The sequence below is a fragment of the Sinohyriopsis cumingii genome, chromosome 5 (genome assembly GCF_028554795.1).
Source record: "Sinohyriopsis cumingii isolate HCF-2022 chromosome 5, ASM2855479v2, whole genome shotgun sequence".
NCBI classification, from domain to species: Eukaryota; Metazoa; Mollusca; class Bivalvia; order Unionida; family Unionidae; genus Sinohyriopsis; species Sinohyriopsis cumingii.
Window position 1 is genome coordinate 45,928,417 of NC_142965.1, and position 20,077 is coordinate 45,948,493.

Consider the following 20,077-nt stretch of genomic DNA (forward strand, 5'->3'; position numbering starts at 1 on the left):
ATATTGATTCTTTTAAATATTTTTTAATGGAATTTAATGCATGAATCAACTTCGCGTCTGCAATATGTGTTTGCTGTAAATCTTTACTTTTATAAGCTATATCAAAAATATGACATGCTTTATCAATAGTGTTGATTGGATATTAACCAAGTCTTGCTTGATATTGTTCATCAAGTCGGATATCAAGTCGAGCACCAGGATCACAATAATTATATCCAGAAAGGTGTTTTTTTCCAGGGTATTTAGTCCATGGAGTTCCTGGTAATTTTCTTAATGTAATAGCGATATCACCACCGCGAGTACAATTACTGGCAGAAATAAATATATATTTTTTGTACCACATCGCACACATGTTCCTGTGAGTGCAGGCTTTATATGTTTTGTTATTATTGTTGCTAGTCCACGCGTGGATGTAAATGCTCTACATCAAACACAATAGAGATCTATAGTATTTAGTATATTTATATAACATGGATGTCATTGATTTTTCAGCGACACGAAAGCAAGAGCCAGTCAAACATCATCTAGCGCTACCATATTATATCTGAATAATAATAATAGGTCCATCTGGAAGTGGTAAGACTCAATTATTACTTAATTTGATAATGAGATGGCTCAAATGGGACAAGTTGTATTTATTAGCTCCGTCAGTTGATGATCAGAGACGCTACGATATTCGTAAAGATTTTAATGAAAATGCAAAAGTATTGGAAGAAGATAGCGATGACATTATTTATTATTATTAATATGTATACGATGATGTAATGCTGAACAAACAATAAAATCCAGCTCGGATATTTTCTCGACTCAGACACAAAAACACGAATGTTATTTATGTTATTCAGCGGTACACACATATACCTAATGTGTTCAGAAATAACTGCAAAATGTTAGTTGTATTTAATGGAGTTTAAAAATTCTTTTCAAAAGCACAATCTACACCAAACGGATATATAACAATAGATTTATATGATCCTCGATCACAATATCATATAAGTCTCTCTTATGGACAAGACACGGAACGTTTTTGGAATCCTGACAAAAACTCAATGTCACCCCCCCCCCCCCGTCACCCTCATGATTCTGCACTGCAAAGATAAAATGAGATCCGGTTCCCCAAAATACTAACAGCCTGATCTTGTTTTCTTTCTTTAAATAGTCCTCTCTTCCAGTACAAAGTGCATACGTTGTTGTTGTTGTAAAATTACATCAGCCGTACCATTATTGGGCCACTTCTTCCACATCCTGGTTAATTACGCATTGCACTCGTAAACAGATAGAAGAAACCCATAGCATATTAAGGAGATACGGGGACGTATATTAGTTTTCTTTCAGTTTCAAAGATGCCGATCTTGTATATATGTGATATTATTTATTGAAATATTTTTTTCTTACATTCATCAAACACCATTTCTTAAAAGCAAAATGTATTATCAAAATGAAATGTAATGGGTAGGATGGGTATTACGGTGTTTCGTTAATGTATTACTTTGCTCTCATATCCTGAGATGCCGAACTCGAATTTATGTGATATTATTTATGTTGATTACGAATCACAACTTATTAAAACAAATATGTATTAAGAAAAGGAAATGTACTAATGTCAATTCAAACTCAGCTTCCAGCCATATTAGTTTGCATTTTAGTTCAAATCGGTCCACTGCGTCTAATCTTAAAAGGTGAGGGGAAAATTTCTTCAAAAATAAAACCTCGTGATATTATCATCGCTAGCAACATGTGAAACGCATATACGCTAGTTAAACAGCGTACCTGGTTTTCGCCCGTAGCTTCTGATAATGCTCTATGGTAGAGATGCGCGGAATTGCTGGTATACCGTGATATTTATATCTGTTGGAACGTAGCACGGTACGTGTTTACTGTACTATACTGGTACTTCGTTAGTTTTCGTTAGTGAGGAATGTACTCAAATTACAGAGAAAACTCGTTACCAATGTTATCTTCATTTTTCGTGACTAAATAATTGCCAAAGTTATTACTTGCTTCTTTACGAAATATTGTTCTTGTCACGGATTGATTTCAAACATTAAGAATATAATTATTAACCTTTAATCACACTAGACAAGTATACAATATGTCAAAATGGAGCCTGGATGGGCTGTTGTGAACAATATTGGAAGCAAACAGGACTAGAAAGAAGAAGAAAAGTTCATTTTTAATAGCATATGTTTATGTGTTTAGTACATGTATTCCTTTGCAAGACCAAGAACTAGCCTGGATTTTTTCGCATAGGTATTCTGTTCTGTTTTAATCGTAATGCCTCAAATGTACTAGATAATTTCTCTTGTGCTGAGTGAGTGTTGTTATGTTCGCTCTCTCTCTCTCTCTCTCTCTCTCTCTCTCTCTCATAACAGCCAGTCCCAAATGTAAGCGTCTCATTTAAAGCTTCCCTGCCTATTATATCAATAGTGTAGCATGTAAATTGTAAGCTTCCTGTGCACACTTCCTATTATAAGGGCTCTTGGTAATGAACAATTCAGTACAAGTGGGTGGGGAATTGTATTCTAATTGTGAAAATATGGCTAAAAAGTATGGCAAGATTGATATCCGGTTTGTTTCAGTTAAGTATCATGCACCTTTAGAAGTGAGAGTGTAAAAGAATAGCGTATAATAAAAACAATTTTGTTCGCAGACTGATGCAGTGTACAGCAATATAGAGTATATATGTGATGAAAATGAAATGCCACTGACACTGTTGAATAATCAGTTTAGCTGCAAATAGAAGTGGATTTTGAACAAACTTTGGAGAAATTCAATATGAACTCTTTTTTACACACACTTTTTGCAAAGAAAACGGATTCTAGTCATTACTAAACAACCTTGACAGTATTTCCTAAAAAGCATGATCCAAAGGTTTATATTGGCCAAATAGCAGTTTATGATGACGACAATAACACATTTCTTCCTGCATTTTGATATAATTTTAGTCAAAAATATTATCATGTTCGCCAAAATCAAGAGGCTAGAATATACATATTTTCTGCTGACATGTCTTTCTGATCCTGCTGAACTGTATATTGTACACCAGTTGGCAAATAAGGTTTTTAATCTTAATTAATTAGTCAATTTTTAATCTAAATTTCTCATAATTGCATAGCAATTTTGCCTGACATGTCTACTACAGACTCAGTCTATAGTACTCTTACGTTACATAAACTGCTGACTAGGAGGGAATCTATTAGTGATTCGATATGATCTCTTAGTGATTCTGTTATGAATATGGATCATTTAAGAACTTGTTATGAATAATGATAGTTTATATCATAACCTTCTTCTCATTTCTTGCTATAAGAATCATCATTTAAAAAATTTCTTTGTCCATGATGAGAGAGAGAGAGAGAGAGATAGAGAGAGAGAAGAGAAGAGTTATGGGCTCTCTTGAAAGATGGTACCACTAATAACGGTGTAAATACGGCTACATCTTGGGCAAATCTTGGCTTGCGAGAGATAATCGGGATGCGGTAACGACAGAAGCCTGTTTGAGTTTCTGGCAAAGGAACTTTATTGAAATACTCAACATATAAGATTACATTCCAATATCAAACTATATAAGCTTAAATTACGGGTACAAGAGATACATATAAAACTACGATATTCTTTCACTTACCAACATGATACATTTGTATAATATCTGCCTTTTAGAATATAATACAGATAATTAAATTTCGAATAAATTCACTATATCTAAATAATCTAAAATTCTATTTTTCAGACCAATACCGTAATTAAAATATGTTTTACTGAATTTATTCTAAAATAACAACATATTGAACTCTATTATTTGAAGAGTGTTTTATTTCTAAATTAACTATTACTGAGTACGAAGTTGTTAGCGAACGTTGCTTTTTACTATAATCAACAAACAATATAATTACAATTAATTATATGTTCTTCAAACAATTAAACCTTCCAATACCTTATATGAAAGAATAGTACAGAAATATGAAATAATAATCTAATGTTGAAACGTACTGATGTTAGATTAACATCTTAAATCTAAAAATTATTAAAACAGTAAAAATCCTTATACTATATGAAAAAATGTACATAGACGATACTCTTACTTGTAACGACAGAAGGTTGTTTGAGTTTCTGGCGAAGGAACTGGCGTGTCCGTGGGCTGGGGCTTTTTATATCAATTTTTTAGGACAAAGCCAAATATGGACATTAGCCTAGTTCTTGTGTTTGCCAGAATCTCAAAGTGAGGCTTTATAGTTTCTTACAGATTATCGTCTGGGTCTATGTACGTCGCTACGTAAGTAATTCTGCAAGATCAGCTCATTTAGCCATCTAGAAAAATCTTTGGAATTTGTCTAGTTTATCTATCTACACAACTTACCGAATGTAGTATTTTTGCTGACTTTATGGTACAATGGAAATGTATGTATAAGACGGATTTGTATTTGTTCATAAAGGGCGCAATGTTTATTAAATAGTATATAATTATAATACCGAAATAAATGGATTTAATCTCAGTATAGTTTAATAGAAAATTACTTTCAATATAATTAAATCAAAACATACTTTTATTACAATTTGGAGAAAATTTCAATCTTATCATTAGTACTAAAAAATTCTGTCCTAACAATACCGTCCGGGTCATTTGAGTCGAGTCTTCGAGGCTCGAGAGAGAAAAAACTTACATTCATAAAAATAAGGTAAAAGGTGAAAGATCAAAAAATAGAATAATAAAGGCATTGTGGGACATTTTCTAAAGTTCAAAAATACAATGAGAAAAAACTGCCAATACTGAGTAAAATACAAAATATACAACGAGAAAAGCAATGCATGTAGTCAGTAAAATACATAAGGTACAATGAGAAGAAAAACCACTGCAAAATACTCAGAAGAAATACAAAATATGCAATGAGAAAAGCACTGAAAAATAGTCAGTAGAATTATACGCAATCTACTTCTTCGATTAGGCTTGTGAAATAATTATAACACCAATATTTGCATGCAGTTCTTGTTATCTTTATTTTTCTTTTTTTCTATGTTATTTTACTTTTTTCTTTTATTTTTTTATACATTTATTTTGTATAACATCAGCAGAACATATTTATGGGCGACTATGGTTATTATATTGCTTCAGCCATGTGTGGTGAAAAGAAATCCCGTTCTTATGGATAGTACTAGTGGGCCGATATTGAGTTTATCTTCCTATTGCAGAATATCAACAAAGAAATACCAGCAACAATGAAGTAAAAATGGTTGCGAAGAGAATGTCATAAGAATTTGGTACTAACCAAGAGTAAGGAAAGTAACAATTACCGTTTTATTTGTACTACCTTATAACCATAACATCTATTCGCTTGCAATCAAACATTGACTTCACGTGTATGAAATAGAAATCGCGTTTTAACTAACCTAAAAGCAATACGTGAAAATCTCATTATAATCGTAAACTGTTTTTTTTTTGTGGTCAAGTACAACATTAAAATGGGCGTGTATTACCTAATTTACATGTGACGTAGCAAAGAGAATGTATCGCCGTTATCGTTCCAAACAAAGTAGACGTAGAAGTTAGCCGTATGTAGGCCAATAGCTTCTCATGTCGTATGAGAGCTATGCGACGCCGATAACTCGGTTTCGAGTAATTGCTCCGTCACTTTGACTAATTTATCATTTTGGCATACATATATACATATATAATGAACAACACAACAACATCAATCGATGTTGCCTAACCAGAGAAGGTAGCATCTCTTCTGACTGGTTGGAGGGCATTTGAGCCGTTTCTATGGCGTTATCGCCGTGACACAATACCATAAGGTGGCATACATTCATACGATTCATATGAAAACATAAGAGACATCCCTCAGTAACATTATCGAACCCTACTGAGCTAACACAATAAACATCTGCATCAATATGTTTGAGACGGCTAGGCGGAAATTACAATTCTACCTAAGATAGGCGAATACGGTAAAACATTGTTAAATGTGTGTAGGCTACAAAACGTGTATACTGTGGTTTCAGATTTCATTACGAACAGGTTTGACGTTAGCGCTTAGTCTGGAAGACAAGTGAAAGTCGGTAGGTACATTCACTCTCTGTAGTAGAAACCTTAGCTAGCGCGATGAATGTTACTGAAGTAGGTATAGAAAAAGTTATTGTTGCTAGTTAAGAAATTAAACACAGCATAAATTAGATGAGTTATTTGGAAACATTTTGAAATTAACGCACTAACCTTGTAATGTTTGTAATTCAAGATACAAAATATGATATAACAAAAACATACCTGTGTGAGAATTACCGCAGTCTAGAAATATTCTCCTTATGAAACGAATTGTATATTAAATGAATCGTAAACAATACGCGTATTGTCTTTACTACAGAAAGAGATTAAATTGTAAAAGTTCAAGTCACTACCACTGGAAAGGAAACTGTTGTTGCCTCTGTCGTTGACTTGGGGCATGATGGAGATGTCGCTTTGGACCCATGCAAATCTCTGTGACATGGATAGATGTATTTCAGCCTGGGTTATACATAGCTCGAATTCAGGGCTGGACTATGTATAGTATGCATTTTACATGTCTGGAATTTCAGGTGTTACTACAAGAATAATTCTCACCGGCGATGCATACTTTGTAAGCTGGAAATCGTATTAGTTGTAATGTGTTCGTTACCTTTGTGATGTTTCTGACGCTGATGTTTCAGAACAGACCCTTCTTTTGAGCGAAAAATACGAAAATCACACAAGAGTTGTCCAATCGTTCCGAAGTTGATGTAGCGTAGCTGGGCGGCATGACGTCTGAGGGTCGCAAAGGTTTTGGTTCGAGTCTTTGGTGCGAGGAGTGAAACCTTTATTCATGATATTCGTCCACCACTTGTTATGAATAATGATTATTTAAGAAATGTCTCTGCCCATGGGGAAAGAGAGAAAGAGAGAGAAGAAAATATTAATGGACTCTCTTGAAAGAGGGTGCCACTCATAACTGTGTAAACGGTTATATCTTGGGGTAATCTTGCCTTGCGAAGGGTACTCGAAATGTTGTAAAGACAGAAGCCTGGTTGAGTTTTCTGGCGAAGGAACTGTAAACACAAAAGTATCTGAGTTTCTGACGAACGAACTGGCGTGTCCATGGGCTGGTGTTATATCAATTTCTTAGGACAAAGCCAAATAAAGACATTAGCCTAGTTCCTGTGTTAGCCATAATCTCAAAGTGAGGCTTCATAGTTTCTTACAGATTATCGTCTGGGTCTATGTACGTCATTACGTAAGTAATTATGCAAGATCAACTCATTTAACCATCTAGAAAAATGTTTGGAATTCGACTAGTTTATCTATCTACACAACGTACCGAATGTAGTATTTTTGCTGACTTTATGGTACAAGGGAAATGTATGTATAAGACGGTGTTGTATTTGTTCATAAGGGGCGCAATTTTTATTAAATAGTATATAATTATAACACCAAAATAAATGGATTTAATCTCAATATGTTTTAATAGAAAATTACTTTCAATATAATTTAATCAAAACTTACTTTTAATACAATTTAGAGAAAATTTCAATCTTATTATTTGTACTAAAAAAAATTGTCCTAATATTACCGTCCGGGTTATTTGGGAAGAGTCCTCGAGGCTCAAGAAAAAAAAAACTTACATTCATAAAAATTATATTTTAGAGAAAATTTCAATTTTATTACTTGTACTAAACATTTCTGTCCTAATAATTCGATATTATCTCTTTCGATTATGTTTAAAACTTTAAAATACCATTACTCAATCTTTCAAAGTAAATGGCATATTCCTGTATTTTTACAGATCCACGATTCTAGTCTATTCATTGGAGCAGCGTTATTAAACTGTACACCAACATGAATGTCCAGGATAACTTCCTTCGTAAGTACGATGAATTCTGCAATGGTCGTCTAGTGTGACAAATTCTCCCCGTTGCTATAATGTCATGTTAGAACTGCAGTCTTAACTGCTTCCTCTTTTGCACAGTGTTATAAGTCCATCCAAGAATACAAAACTAAATAAAACATCGCAGCACTAAGGAAGAGATAAAAGTAATCCTTATTTTGCTGATAGTCAAATTGTCAAGATAGTAAAACAATCTATGTTCTTCAAAAAGTCTTTATTTAAATCACAGGTACCATATAGTGTTTACACTTTTATGCTTTATCTACAAAATGCCCTTAGGAATAAAAGTTAGTAGCTTTCTTTAGAAGAAAACGAGATTGGCATCTGCACAAACGTAATTCAAAGATTTGATCATATCGGCTTCAAAACAAAGGCACACCTTTTTATGAGTCGACGTCAGGGCTCGGTAATGTAACAATTTAATGTTAAAATATACAATATGCAGTAGAATTACTCATTACTACATGTGAATTAGTAGAATTAGCAGCAGGGAGGTTCTACAGACCAGACCGTTCCAGCAAAATAAACCTTCCTACGAGAACTTTCTCCGTAGAAGCCTCAGATTACAAAAATAAAGCCTTCTACGAAAAACAATTTGCGTAAATTCAACCTCGAGTGTAATTTTTGTGTGCAAATTATGATTCTGGACAAGGAAAAAATATAATTTTTTTGGGGGGGGGTGGGAAAATGATTGGGTGTCGATGAAGTTTGGCAAAGAAAAAGCTGCAAATTTATGAGTAAATCTGATCAAGACCGACTCGATACCTACTACGAGGATCATGAAGATTAATCGTGACAAAACCGTGTGGTGTTGCCTGAGCGTGACTGAAGAAATTTTTGAATTTATTTATGTCCATGTCGCCGTTACACCAAGTTTGATGAATATTTCTCAGCGTGTAAGTATCAACGCCATTAAAAACTGATAAAATATTACAATTATCTCTAATCACCTTCGGAATTTGCGTATATCGCTGCGTCACGTAAATCACATCGGTGTTCCTATGTCGGCCACGCGAGAATATCCTAGCTGGGTTAGTTTGTTTATCCAGCATTACATCATCGAAAACAACAAGATTATTAGCATCGCCGTTTAAACTTTCCACTGATGGAGTTTCATTGATGTCCGTTATAAATTCTATTGTGCCATCCTCAATATTATCGCTAAATTCTTTTAATACCTGATAACATCGCTGATCATCAACAGACGGCGCAACCAAATACAATTTATCCCATTTTAACCATCGCATAATCAAATTCAACAACAATTGCGTTTTTCCAGAACCAGATGGTCCAATGATTATCATTCTAATCGAATTTGGTAATGCCTCGATATGTTTTACTTGCTCGCGTTTTTTTGTGGCTGAAAAATCAATTACATTCATGTTATTAGAATATTATGGATTCATATTGTGTTAAGTGTCGCACTCGAACTGCTACGATAAATCCAATCGAAGTCGTTACACGCAACAACAGAAATGCAATCAAGGGAGAATGTGAAGTTTGCAAGACAATTAAGTTTAGATTTATAAAAAAAAAAATAGAACCGGAGGAGACATCGCAACCTCCTTAACAAATCTGCCTGGAGCTCCTTGGGCGAAATATCCCGGAGAGAAACATTTACCAGGATATAATTACTGCGGACCTGGTACAAGGCTAGATATGAGACTCAACAATAATAATCAACCAAACCCGGGTGAAGATCCGATAAACGCCATCGATAACGCATGCTACTATCACGATCTTGCGTATCGTAGCGGGGATTTAGAACAAAGACATCTCGCTGATATTAAATTAATTCACGCAATAGATGCTATTCCTGATAAAAATTTCAAAGAGAAATTGGCAACTTGGTTAATAAAAGGCGCGATGAAAGGTAAATTAGTACTAGGTGCTGGTAAATTATAATGGAGCAAATATATTATTCTCCGCGAGGATTTTGGCGAGGAAAATCAGCAATTGCCAAACTTGCTAAGGCAGCAAAAATAAAACAATCCACCGCTGCATCGTGGCTATCGAGACAAGCAGTTTGGCAAATTTATCTTCCTCCGCCTAAGAAAATATCATATGCGAGTTTCTCTGTGAACGTACCTAATGAAGTTCATCAGGCTGATTTAATGTTTCTTCCTTACGATACCGTTGACGGCGTCACATACAAATATGTTCTGACAGTCGTTGATATTGCTAGCAGATACAAGGAAGCGGAACCATTATCGAATAAAACAGCAACGGAGATAGCTAAGGCGTTTAGCGAAATTTATTCACGATCTCCATTAACATGGCCGAAGCTTCTTCAGATTGATCCAGGACGAGAATTCCTCGGTGCGGTTACTTCACTGATGAAAAAGAATAATGTTAAAATCCGTCGCGGTATTGTAGGTGTTCATCACAATCAAGCTATCGTTGAGAGATTCAACAAAACACTAGCAGAAAGATTATTCGGATATCAGTACGCGAGAGAATTTATCCAAGATAAACGATCTCACGATTGGGTAACAAGATTACCTCACGTGATTAACGCACTAAATAACGAAGTAACACGAACAATATCAATGAAGCCCGCAACTGCAATTACAAAACCAAATATACCCCTAAAGCGAGATTCCACAATTCCGCCTGTGCTAGGTAGCGTCATAGTCAGATATTTATATAAGGAAGGAGAAGCCGAGGGAGGAAGAAAAAGAGCAACTGATCCAACCTGGAGCGTTACAACACATAAAATATCAGCTGTAACAAGATCGTCAGGAAGACCAGCAATTTATTTCTTAGATTCACTAGCACCACAACGAGGATTTACCAAGGAGGAATTACAAATCATACCGAAGGATACTCAATTACCGCCATCGTCGTTAATGTGAAATTTAATTCTACCTAACTGAGATAATTTTCTTACTCGAGACACGGCTAGATAAACTAAATTTGACCAGGAAATTCTATCATCGACGATCCAAACTTGGCCATGTACAGTCAATCCCTGCGATGAATGTATCGTTGTTGCGTATCCGAGTTTCCATGGTGATCTTTCCGCGTTTATCGCATCATTGACAAGATTAATATCAACGAAAATAATATCATTCAAAACTAATATTTTTTCTTCTCCGCATGGCAAAGTAACATTAATATTTTGTTTCCTGGTATCAGCGGGCCTATAACACAACGGTACCTGCAATGTTGGAAATTTCTCACAATGAAGCTTGAATAACATTTCCTGAATAGCATCGCGAATAATTTTTCTACTAGCAACAATCAGATGATCTGGACGCCACAAGGTTAGAAAATTATCCATCGAAGTCTCGTTGATTATTTTTCTCATCACATCACATTGAAACTTATTAGGTTGCAACCGAATCATTTTTTTAAACTCGGTCAGTAAAATATCATCGGATCTATAATCAGCATCGATTTCTTCATAATAATCAACGAAGTTCCTGAGCCATTCATGTGGAGATTCGCCATCAATAGGATCTGGCTGACCATGATCTCCGCACATTATTACAGCGGTGTTTTTCTCCTCCAACCAACCCAGGAATGATTTTAACACAACTAAATTTACTGTACAAATTTCATCAAATATTATGATTTTGTTGATATATTTGTTTCCCATGCGAGCCGAATCCCATAATCCACCGCTGTACTTGAAATAACTATGATACGTGCAAGAATCAACCCCGCGTTGCTTTATTTCTCGCGCTAATCTGTGAGTCGGAGTCAACACGATCATATCAGATTTTGAAAATAAATTTATCGCTCTTGTTGTTTTACCGCTACCGCCAGGACCGTTCATGTAGACAAATTTACTTCGTGAAATCGGATCAAACGCAGATGCGGCCGTTGATACTTCATCGTATTTATCTCGATGAAACTTATCGCAATCTTCGACATCGGCGTCTTCGCAATAATCTAGAATATCCTCGTTTTTTATTCTCCAAGTTCCCCAGGAACCATCGGTGATTAAATTTTCTAGCCTACATTGATATTTTTTATCGATATAAAACGAATCCGTTGCAACCCTTACCGCGATATCGGCAAATTTATTTATCATTGATAGCAGATTGATACTTACATAGGCGAGCATTGATGATCTCAAATGAGTATACTGCGCGGATTCTCCATCGAGATAAGTGATCACGGTACCTAACTTCGTTCCATCAATAATAATATTTTCTCTGTTGCAAAATATTCCACGTGATACTGTATCGGCAATAATAAAATCCATCTCAGCATCATTGATGAATAATCTAGCGTGTCTATGCTTATGATCAACTGATCCTCCTTGAGTGAATTTACCAATGATTTTTCTTCCAATATCTTTCGCGTTCTCGCAGTCCGTGGGTAACCACACTTCAGTTTGTTTCCTATAGGATATAATCGCTTCACTCACCGTCAGCGATATCAACATCGACGAATCCAGCATATACCTCAACAGCACTATAGGGACCCATCTGCGTTGAGATAAATGCCTACCAAACCAAATATAACAAATTTTATGTAAATTCTCAGCAAGTTCGAATGAAGTAACATGAGCGAATCCTGTCATGACAAAATCAGGTAACGGTCCGTTAATTGCCACTCTCGTCATTTCGTTGGTGGGATGGCCGAATTTAGCAAAGTAATCCGCACAATCGCCATATCCGAGAAAACTTCCAGGATAGCATGCGCTCATATCAACAGAAATCATATCTTCGAAATAATACTTGGTATTCCATAATCCTCCATGGCCGTATTCGATACAACTAAGTTGAATATCATTGAGAAATTCATTCCTTGTAGGTTTCCACGAATTTCTCTCTCTGGCAGCGTGAGCGGCAACAGACGGAACAGTAAAACAATTTGTCAGCAACTGATCTGGATTTGACGAATATTTCTCCGCGATATTTTTCATCGAATCATGTAATATTTCATCACGGTAAATATCTCCGCGTGGTAAAATAAACTGATCGTATCTTTCTTCGCTAGAAAATAACCAGACTGATATTGGATCGGACTTGGCTAATAGTTTGATAAACCTGAACATGGCATCGGAATTGTCTTTCCCAGATTCCACGGGATAAAACTTAACAACACGATCTCGAGGAAATATCATTACCGACTGCGACCACGCGTGCGAATTATGATCAACAATTTCGATTGGTGTTCCTCGAGAACTATACGGTGATGAATATAATATTTCTCCCGATAATGTTTTTACCGTGATAGGAAATTTAAGTTTCTTGCTTAACGCAGCAACATCGTCAATCGATGCGCCATCAACAACCGTCTTTGCCCACGTGTTAATTTTATCCAATCTCAATTGAGTCAAGCCAGATCCTCGACGGGCATTCCTCATATGCTCGATAACTCGCTCAGCCACGCAGTTTATCATCGGTGATTCTTTCATCGCAGGTAGATTTTTTACATCAGGATTATTATTCAGCCGATAAATTCCATAAACAACAGCACTAGAAGGATAAGCTCTAGCATAATAAGGACCATCAATTCCCAATAATAATCCCGGCTTCGAATTTTTATCAAAAACGACATTTTTCTTACCGCCACGTACTGGATCTCGTTTATCGCGAATAATCCAAGTGTCATCGGGCATTTGTGTAATAAATTTTATTCCAAAGATAAATCGCTCTTCCTTGTGTTCAGATTTTATATGCTCAATTATCTTTTTCGCTCGCTCTAGATTCATCGTAGCATTAACGAAGTTAGTTTTCCACGTCGACCAGGTATGAATCGCTCCATCATCGAAAAATTCTTTCTTAGCACGATCAACTTCAGGAATGATAAATTCTGCCTCATCAAGATCAAATATATCCATTATTATATTTTAGACAAATGTTTAAATTATAATGAAGCAATGCGCGTGGATAATAGTCGGATCAACAAAAACATGTGACAAATCCTGCAGAGGTGAATACTGTGGCGCTCATATATACGAAATTCGACGAGGTAACAAAGGACCACAGCGATGTTTAGTTTGCCAAGTTGGCATTCGAGGAAAGACACGATTATGTTTCTCCTGTGGAGGGAAAAAATATCGTGAATTATGTCGATATTACAAAAAAAAATCTTCCTCGGTGATAAAATGTGAAGAAGATTATATTAATCGATTCAAGGCAAATTTCGATTTAAACAAATGGAATATTGTATATGGAAACAAAATCAACGATTCCTGCAATGAAAATCACGAGCGAGTATAGATCTCATCCAACAATCAGTGGATACGAGGCATCATCGGATGGTACTGTCAGACACATCAAAACAAAGAGGTGTGTTGGTAAAGTCAATAAATACGGTTATCTCAGATTTACCATCACCAAAAATAAAAAAACAATAAATTACACAATTCATCGGTTCGTATTCGAATGCTTTCATGGACCAATAGAAATCGGACTTGTCATCGACCACATTGACGGTAATAAACTTAATAATGAATCTTCCAATCTACGCGCAATCACTCAGAGCGAAAATTGCATTTTCGGTAATTCTGGTAAATATCCGAAGTATGCCAGGGCTGTCAAATCGATAAATCAAGCAACAGGTGAAGAACTTGCATTTGAGTCGACAAGCGCCGCTGCTAAATATTATAATATTAGTTCACACTCGATACAATTTGTGGCAGAAGGAAAAACCAACGCAACGTTTTCCTACAATCTCGGTGTTTGGCTCAAATTTTCTTATATCCGAATAATACCGGATTCGGAAATCGATGAGGAATAATTGAAGATTTACAAAATTAATATAATGAATGAGGAAACTATAAACGATATCATTGGAGCCATCGATGATCTGAAGAAAAAAATAAATCTTCCATCGGATCTTGACACGAATAAAATCAGATCAGAATTCGAGACGATTGTTCAAGGAAAACTCGAATATAAATACACGCTGCCGTCAGAATATAAATTAATAAAGAAAATCCAAATTGCGATGTATCAATCACTTGCTACAGTCAGCGATGATCGCATCGAGGATTTTGTTAAATTATCGATGTTGGTAGAAAACGCTAGATTGATTTTATCAGACGCGTATGAATCACGAAAAATTACAAGTTCGCGTGTCAGACAGTTGAAAAAACTTGTCGATGAAAACAAAATTAGGGAATCTTCCGATTCCTAATTCCACAAAACAAAAAAAAACAAAAATTAAAAAAATATATTAATTTTGAAAATTTCCCTGGTTTTTATTTATTTTTTTCGCTTATTTTTCCCACGGATACAGATTCAAGAATCAAAGATTCTCACGATTTCACTAGCAAATTGATACTTACAGTTTCTCCTCGTATATCAAGTAAATTTCCTTTCTGATCCGTTAGTTTGAAATTTATTCTTGTCAATAATCGATTATGACATCGCAGGTAAAACGGATTCATTGGTTCCTTGATTATCAAATAACCAGGAGATGCGCTAGGTGAAAATGAGTACAATATAAAACCCTGATGAGCTTGATTTGACTCTGACGCATCAACATTGTAACTACCCTCGACAACATCCGCGTGAAGATAAATCGCGATAACTTCCGTTATATTAACGATACCCGGCGATATGTGCCGTCCACCTTTGTCAGGATCGTTATTGTGTTTAAGAATCAATTCTGAATGTATTTTTTTGGTCCATGCGGCATGTAATTTCGGAAATAAATCATCGATGGTATCAGTGACGGATTTTCTCATCGCATCAAAATCAGAATTAGGAAATTTAAATTTTGGCAATGTTTCCTCGGTTAATTCAAATACTCTCATGAATTTTTGTTTCTCACCCGAGTTCTTGATCAACTCGAATTTGCTAATAGGGAGAACATAGTCGGCAATTGATATATCGTCGACTATCGCCCGAATAAACATATCATGATAATATTCAATATCATTCGCGAGTTGATTTAAAATTTTCACGTGTTTTATAATTTCGCTACATGAACCAGATTTATTTAGGATGCATTCATGAAATGATCCTCGCAATAAATTTAATTGTAATTCGTGTTCTTGAATAAACTCGTCTAGTGTTCTTCTTACCAAGATACCGTCTATGGGGGCTATTATCCTGTTAATGTGGGTAGCGTCGAAGATTTTCACATCTGGGGGGATTTTAGGAAGAGGCAGCCATGAGAGAATTCTTTCGTTAATAAAAGTGAAAGCGAATATTACTAGGTTAATTTTGTGGTTATTCATGAGATTGATGGCGCTGTGGATCAGAGGCTTGTGTTTGATATCTCCATACCATCCTTCGTCGGTTGTAAAATCTTCCTTTTTTGGTTCCGGTATTTCTGGAAGGGTTTCATCATACCAACCTGGAATAATAACATCCGATTTCTTTGGTTTTATCAGAGGTGCGACCTCGGGCCAACCTAATATATTTCTAATCGATGATTGGTAAATATCTACCACGTACGGTGATTTCACTTCTATCATTGACGATAGTGTTGGATCATGTGAAGATATCTTTATGCCCGGTTTAGCATCGCCGGTTAAATTTGATATTCTAGTGGTAAACTCATTATTCAGTTGATCAATTTCGTAACTACCGGTTGGTATACCAACGACGATCCAATCGGGTGTTCCATCGGGTTTATTCTTATTTGCAAAAACAAGTGAATTATTTGGCATCAAATTACCGAATGATTTCGATCTAACATTAGGCCAGCTATTGTAGACGCGCAATTGTGTTAATGCAATTTCGTTAACGTTAATTGGTGTTGAGAAATTAATACTAAACTCGGGTTTCGTTGAACTTAGCGATATTAACGTTGTTGTCGGCGGTGTCGTGTTTGTCACGATCTGGGCTAACTCGGACATTATTAATATTCATTTGTTCAATCTCCGAGTAAATACTAATCATTGAAGAAAATTCTAGATCGGATATAATACCATCGTTGAGACTTTCAGAAAGTAACGATGATAATTTCGAGTACGCGTCATTGATCTTAGCAAGTTTACTTTTGTACGAAGATAACTTTTCACTTGTGCACGAGGATATCTTTTTCGCGATGATATTAAGAACACCCGCGATTGCTGTTGTTGACGAGATTATTATTGTTGCTGCAATTGGCGCTATCATTGTTACCGCGGATAGAATTATTCCTGCACCAGCGACCACAGCAGATACTGCGTACACTGCAACATCAATGATAACTAATTTGCGCTGGTATTTATTTATTTTTGTTTGATAATCGTCAAGTTGTTTTCGCAACGAATCCTGCCATGATCGTGCCTGATTGTAACGGTAATCCGATGCGGTCATTTATTAATCTACGATTACAATTGCGGATAATATGGCGTACGTTCGGATAAAAATTCGAAAATTATAGAATAATTCACTACTCCCATGCTGGTTCTTGGCGTGAATATTGATCTGTCTGGCGGTTCTAGCGTGAATGTTGTTTTGCTATATTCACTTAACGAAATAATAATAAAAAATCCAGGGCAGAATTCATAAATTTTATTATTCTGATCCGGTTGTACCTTAAATTTTATATCGGAGATAATATGTGCTCGATATACGCCAGCAATTGGCGCGGTAAATTCAAAAAAATCATGATCGGGTGTCCAGATAGAATCATTCATGATTAACACAAATGTTAGATTGCATCGTATAATTCTATTATCTATCAATTTATTTGGCATATATAATTTCTTCAATATTGGGATATCCAACGATGATATTTTTGTGTTGATATTGTTAATTTTTGTGGTTATTTCGATAATTTCCTTACCTAATTGCTTTACGTCAGTAGCGTGACCAGTTTTATCGACGGATTGGTCAATCTTTGCTATTGTAGCGAGAAGTTTTGTGTTTAAATCTTGAATTTTTTCGTCGTACGTTGATGTATCTAACTTTTGACTCGCTAATTCACGTACCACGTTAATTTCATCGTTGATGGATTTTATTTGTACTTGCATCGCGTTAATCCCTCTGGTAAATTCAGGAACAACAACATTACCGAGTTTAATAATTTCCTCGTTGATTTTTTTGTTGAGATCGTCGATCGATGGTTTCTGACCCATCGAGATATTTACTTCGTTAATTTCGGCAAGAATATTAGTAATTTCCTCGTTGATTTTTTTTATTTTTTTGTTGAGATCGTCGATTGATGTTTTATCGATTTTCTGACTCATCGAGATATTTACTTCGTTAATTTCGGCAAGAATATTAGTAATTTCCTCGTTGATTTTTTTTATTTTCTCGCTGAGATCGTCATGTGATGCTTGATCTGATACGGAGGAAGTATCAGTTGATGTTTTTATATTCTCGTCAAATTTTTTGCTAAATTTAGCTAAAATATCGTCAAGTTTTTTAAGATCGTTATTTAGTTTGTTAAGTCTTTTTGTCATTCTATCTTGAAGTTCGTCGTGTAATGTTTTATCAGCCTTCAGGGGTAACTTTGTTATAATATCGGCGATATCAGCAACAGATTTTAATACCATCTCCGATTGGCGAGTAAACTGACTAATGTGATCGCGGTATTCGTCTCGCTTGATTATATCAGTTATTTTAACGTTGCTAGTTTGTAATCGCCCTTCTGCATTTTGAAATACAGCAACTTCGCCAGGATCAACTTCTGACAGCGATAAAAGATTGTTAATATCGCTCTTGGTTGCAAACTTTGATGTATCGATGTCGACTGCATCTTTTTTTTCTTTCCTAAAGAGAGACCTACCGTAAATGTCAACCATGATATTTATCTACGGTATATTCAAATAAAATTTTGCGAAAAGGACGAGATGATTTTGAAATTGCATCAAGGACGTTAATTGTCTCCCGGCCGCATATTGGTGGATCTACTAGTGTTTGTGTTGGAAGCGTTGAATACCAAACCGGAAGTTTTAGTTTTGACACATATTTGATAAATTCATTCGGCGGTGCTAATCCGTATGAGTCGAAGTAAATAACTTCGCGAGGATTAATCGCGTAAGCAACCCAGTGAGTGCCAGGGCCGGAATTTTTATCGAGATTTATTATTCCTGTCTCGGTAGGATTTGGTTTATCCGGTAGTTGATCTCGCATAAATACGCCTCTGAAAAATTTTATTTTCTTTTTTTTTGCTTCACTTATTAAATCTAAATTTGAGGCTGGTAGGCTCGACTTAGACCGGATCCGTACGGGGGTCGTCTTAGGTAAAGGCCGGATCCTTGTTGCGTCTGCAGCACTTTTGCTAGAAGAGAGAAGGGGGAGATAAACCCTCCCTTTTTTTTACGATATCCTCTTCCAACAACTTTTCCTGCTATTGCGGAACCTATCCCACCAAGTGCACCTAATCCTACTGCCTTTGCGCCTGCTATTAACGCGGGTATAAGCGCAGCCAATGGAAAAATACCACCTACTTTGATCATATCTCTGATTGCGCCTATCGAGAGATTCAGGCGAATACCAGTATTTGCTGATCTGGCTCTGGTGAAATGTCCGTGTTGATTTTTAGTTAACGATAGTTTGTTAGGTCCACCGTGAAGTTGATTACTTTTTAAGGTTAAACTTAAACCTCGTCGTGCTGTTGTTGCTGCATGAAGTTTTTTCACCTGACCGGGGGTCAGAGTTACGCTGACGTGATCGTATGGCATATTAATAATCACTTAATCTAAATTTAGAATTTATTACATGTTTTCGACGGGTGCGTCGATGACTCTCATTCTACCACTGATACCCTCCAGGATCATTGTTCTATCACTGAGAATAACTGCGATTGCTCTTGCGTTTCCATTTGTGTTAATTCTGGCCTTGAAATGAATATCGACGACCGACTGCTTTACCAAATCGAGATGTTCCAAAGAAAAATAATAGATGGGATAGAGAGTGTTAAAATCTAATTGTGATATTTGCAATCCAGTATCAATATTTTGATCGCGGCCCATGAAACTTAACAATCGATGATACGCGCGTGCCGTGGAATTGGTGACATAATCGATGGCTATTTCCTCGGTTGGCTCCTGTTGGCCGTTTATTCTCAATGAAACGTTTGTTGCCTCGAGTCGATCGAATATCATATGGCTATGCAGTTGATCATTTCTATTCATGTTTTGTAGAGCAACAAAGATATGTCTTGGTGCGGAGGAGCCCTGCTGTGACGCAATTCGCCAAGTAAATATTCCGTTAATATTAACATTTTCGATAGAGTCAGTCATCGTTGTCAGCCAAGACATGATGGATTTTCCTCCTTGATTCATGAATGATAATAATTTTTCTTCTATGATCATCGATGGAACTATCGCTGGCATC

At 35.9% G+C, this 20,077-nt stretch overlaps 1 protein-coding gene across 6 annotated transcripts in view; it reads left to right on the plus strand.

Moving 5' to 3' along the window:
* LOC149799070 (uncharacterized) overlaps nt 1-20,077 on the plus strand; it is a 70,923-nt gene that overhangs the window by 15,312 nt on the left and 35,534 nt on the right. Inside the window, exons 1-2 of one of the 6 annotated variants that reach the window (XM_089958058.1) lie at nt 5,190-5,269; nt 7,788-7,865. In XM_089958058.1, coding sequence (XP_089814184.1) covers nt 7,841-7,865 — 25 coding nt within the window. In that variant the 5' untranslated portion in view covers nt 5,190-5,269; nt 7,788-7,840. Of the gene's footprint in view, nt 1-5,189; nt 5,270-5,462; nt 6,055-7,787; nt 7,866-20,077 lie in introns of those variants that run through there. The other 5 variants (XM_089958060.1, XM_089958061.1, XM_089958056.1 and 2 more) reach the window with 5 other exon arrangements.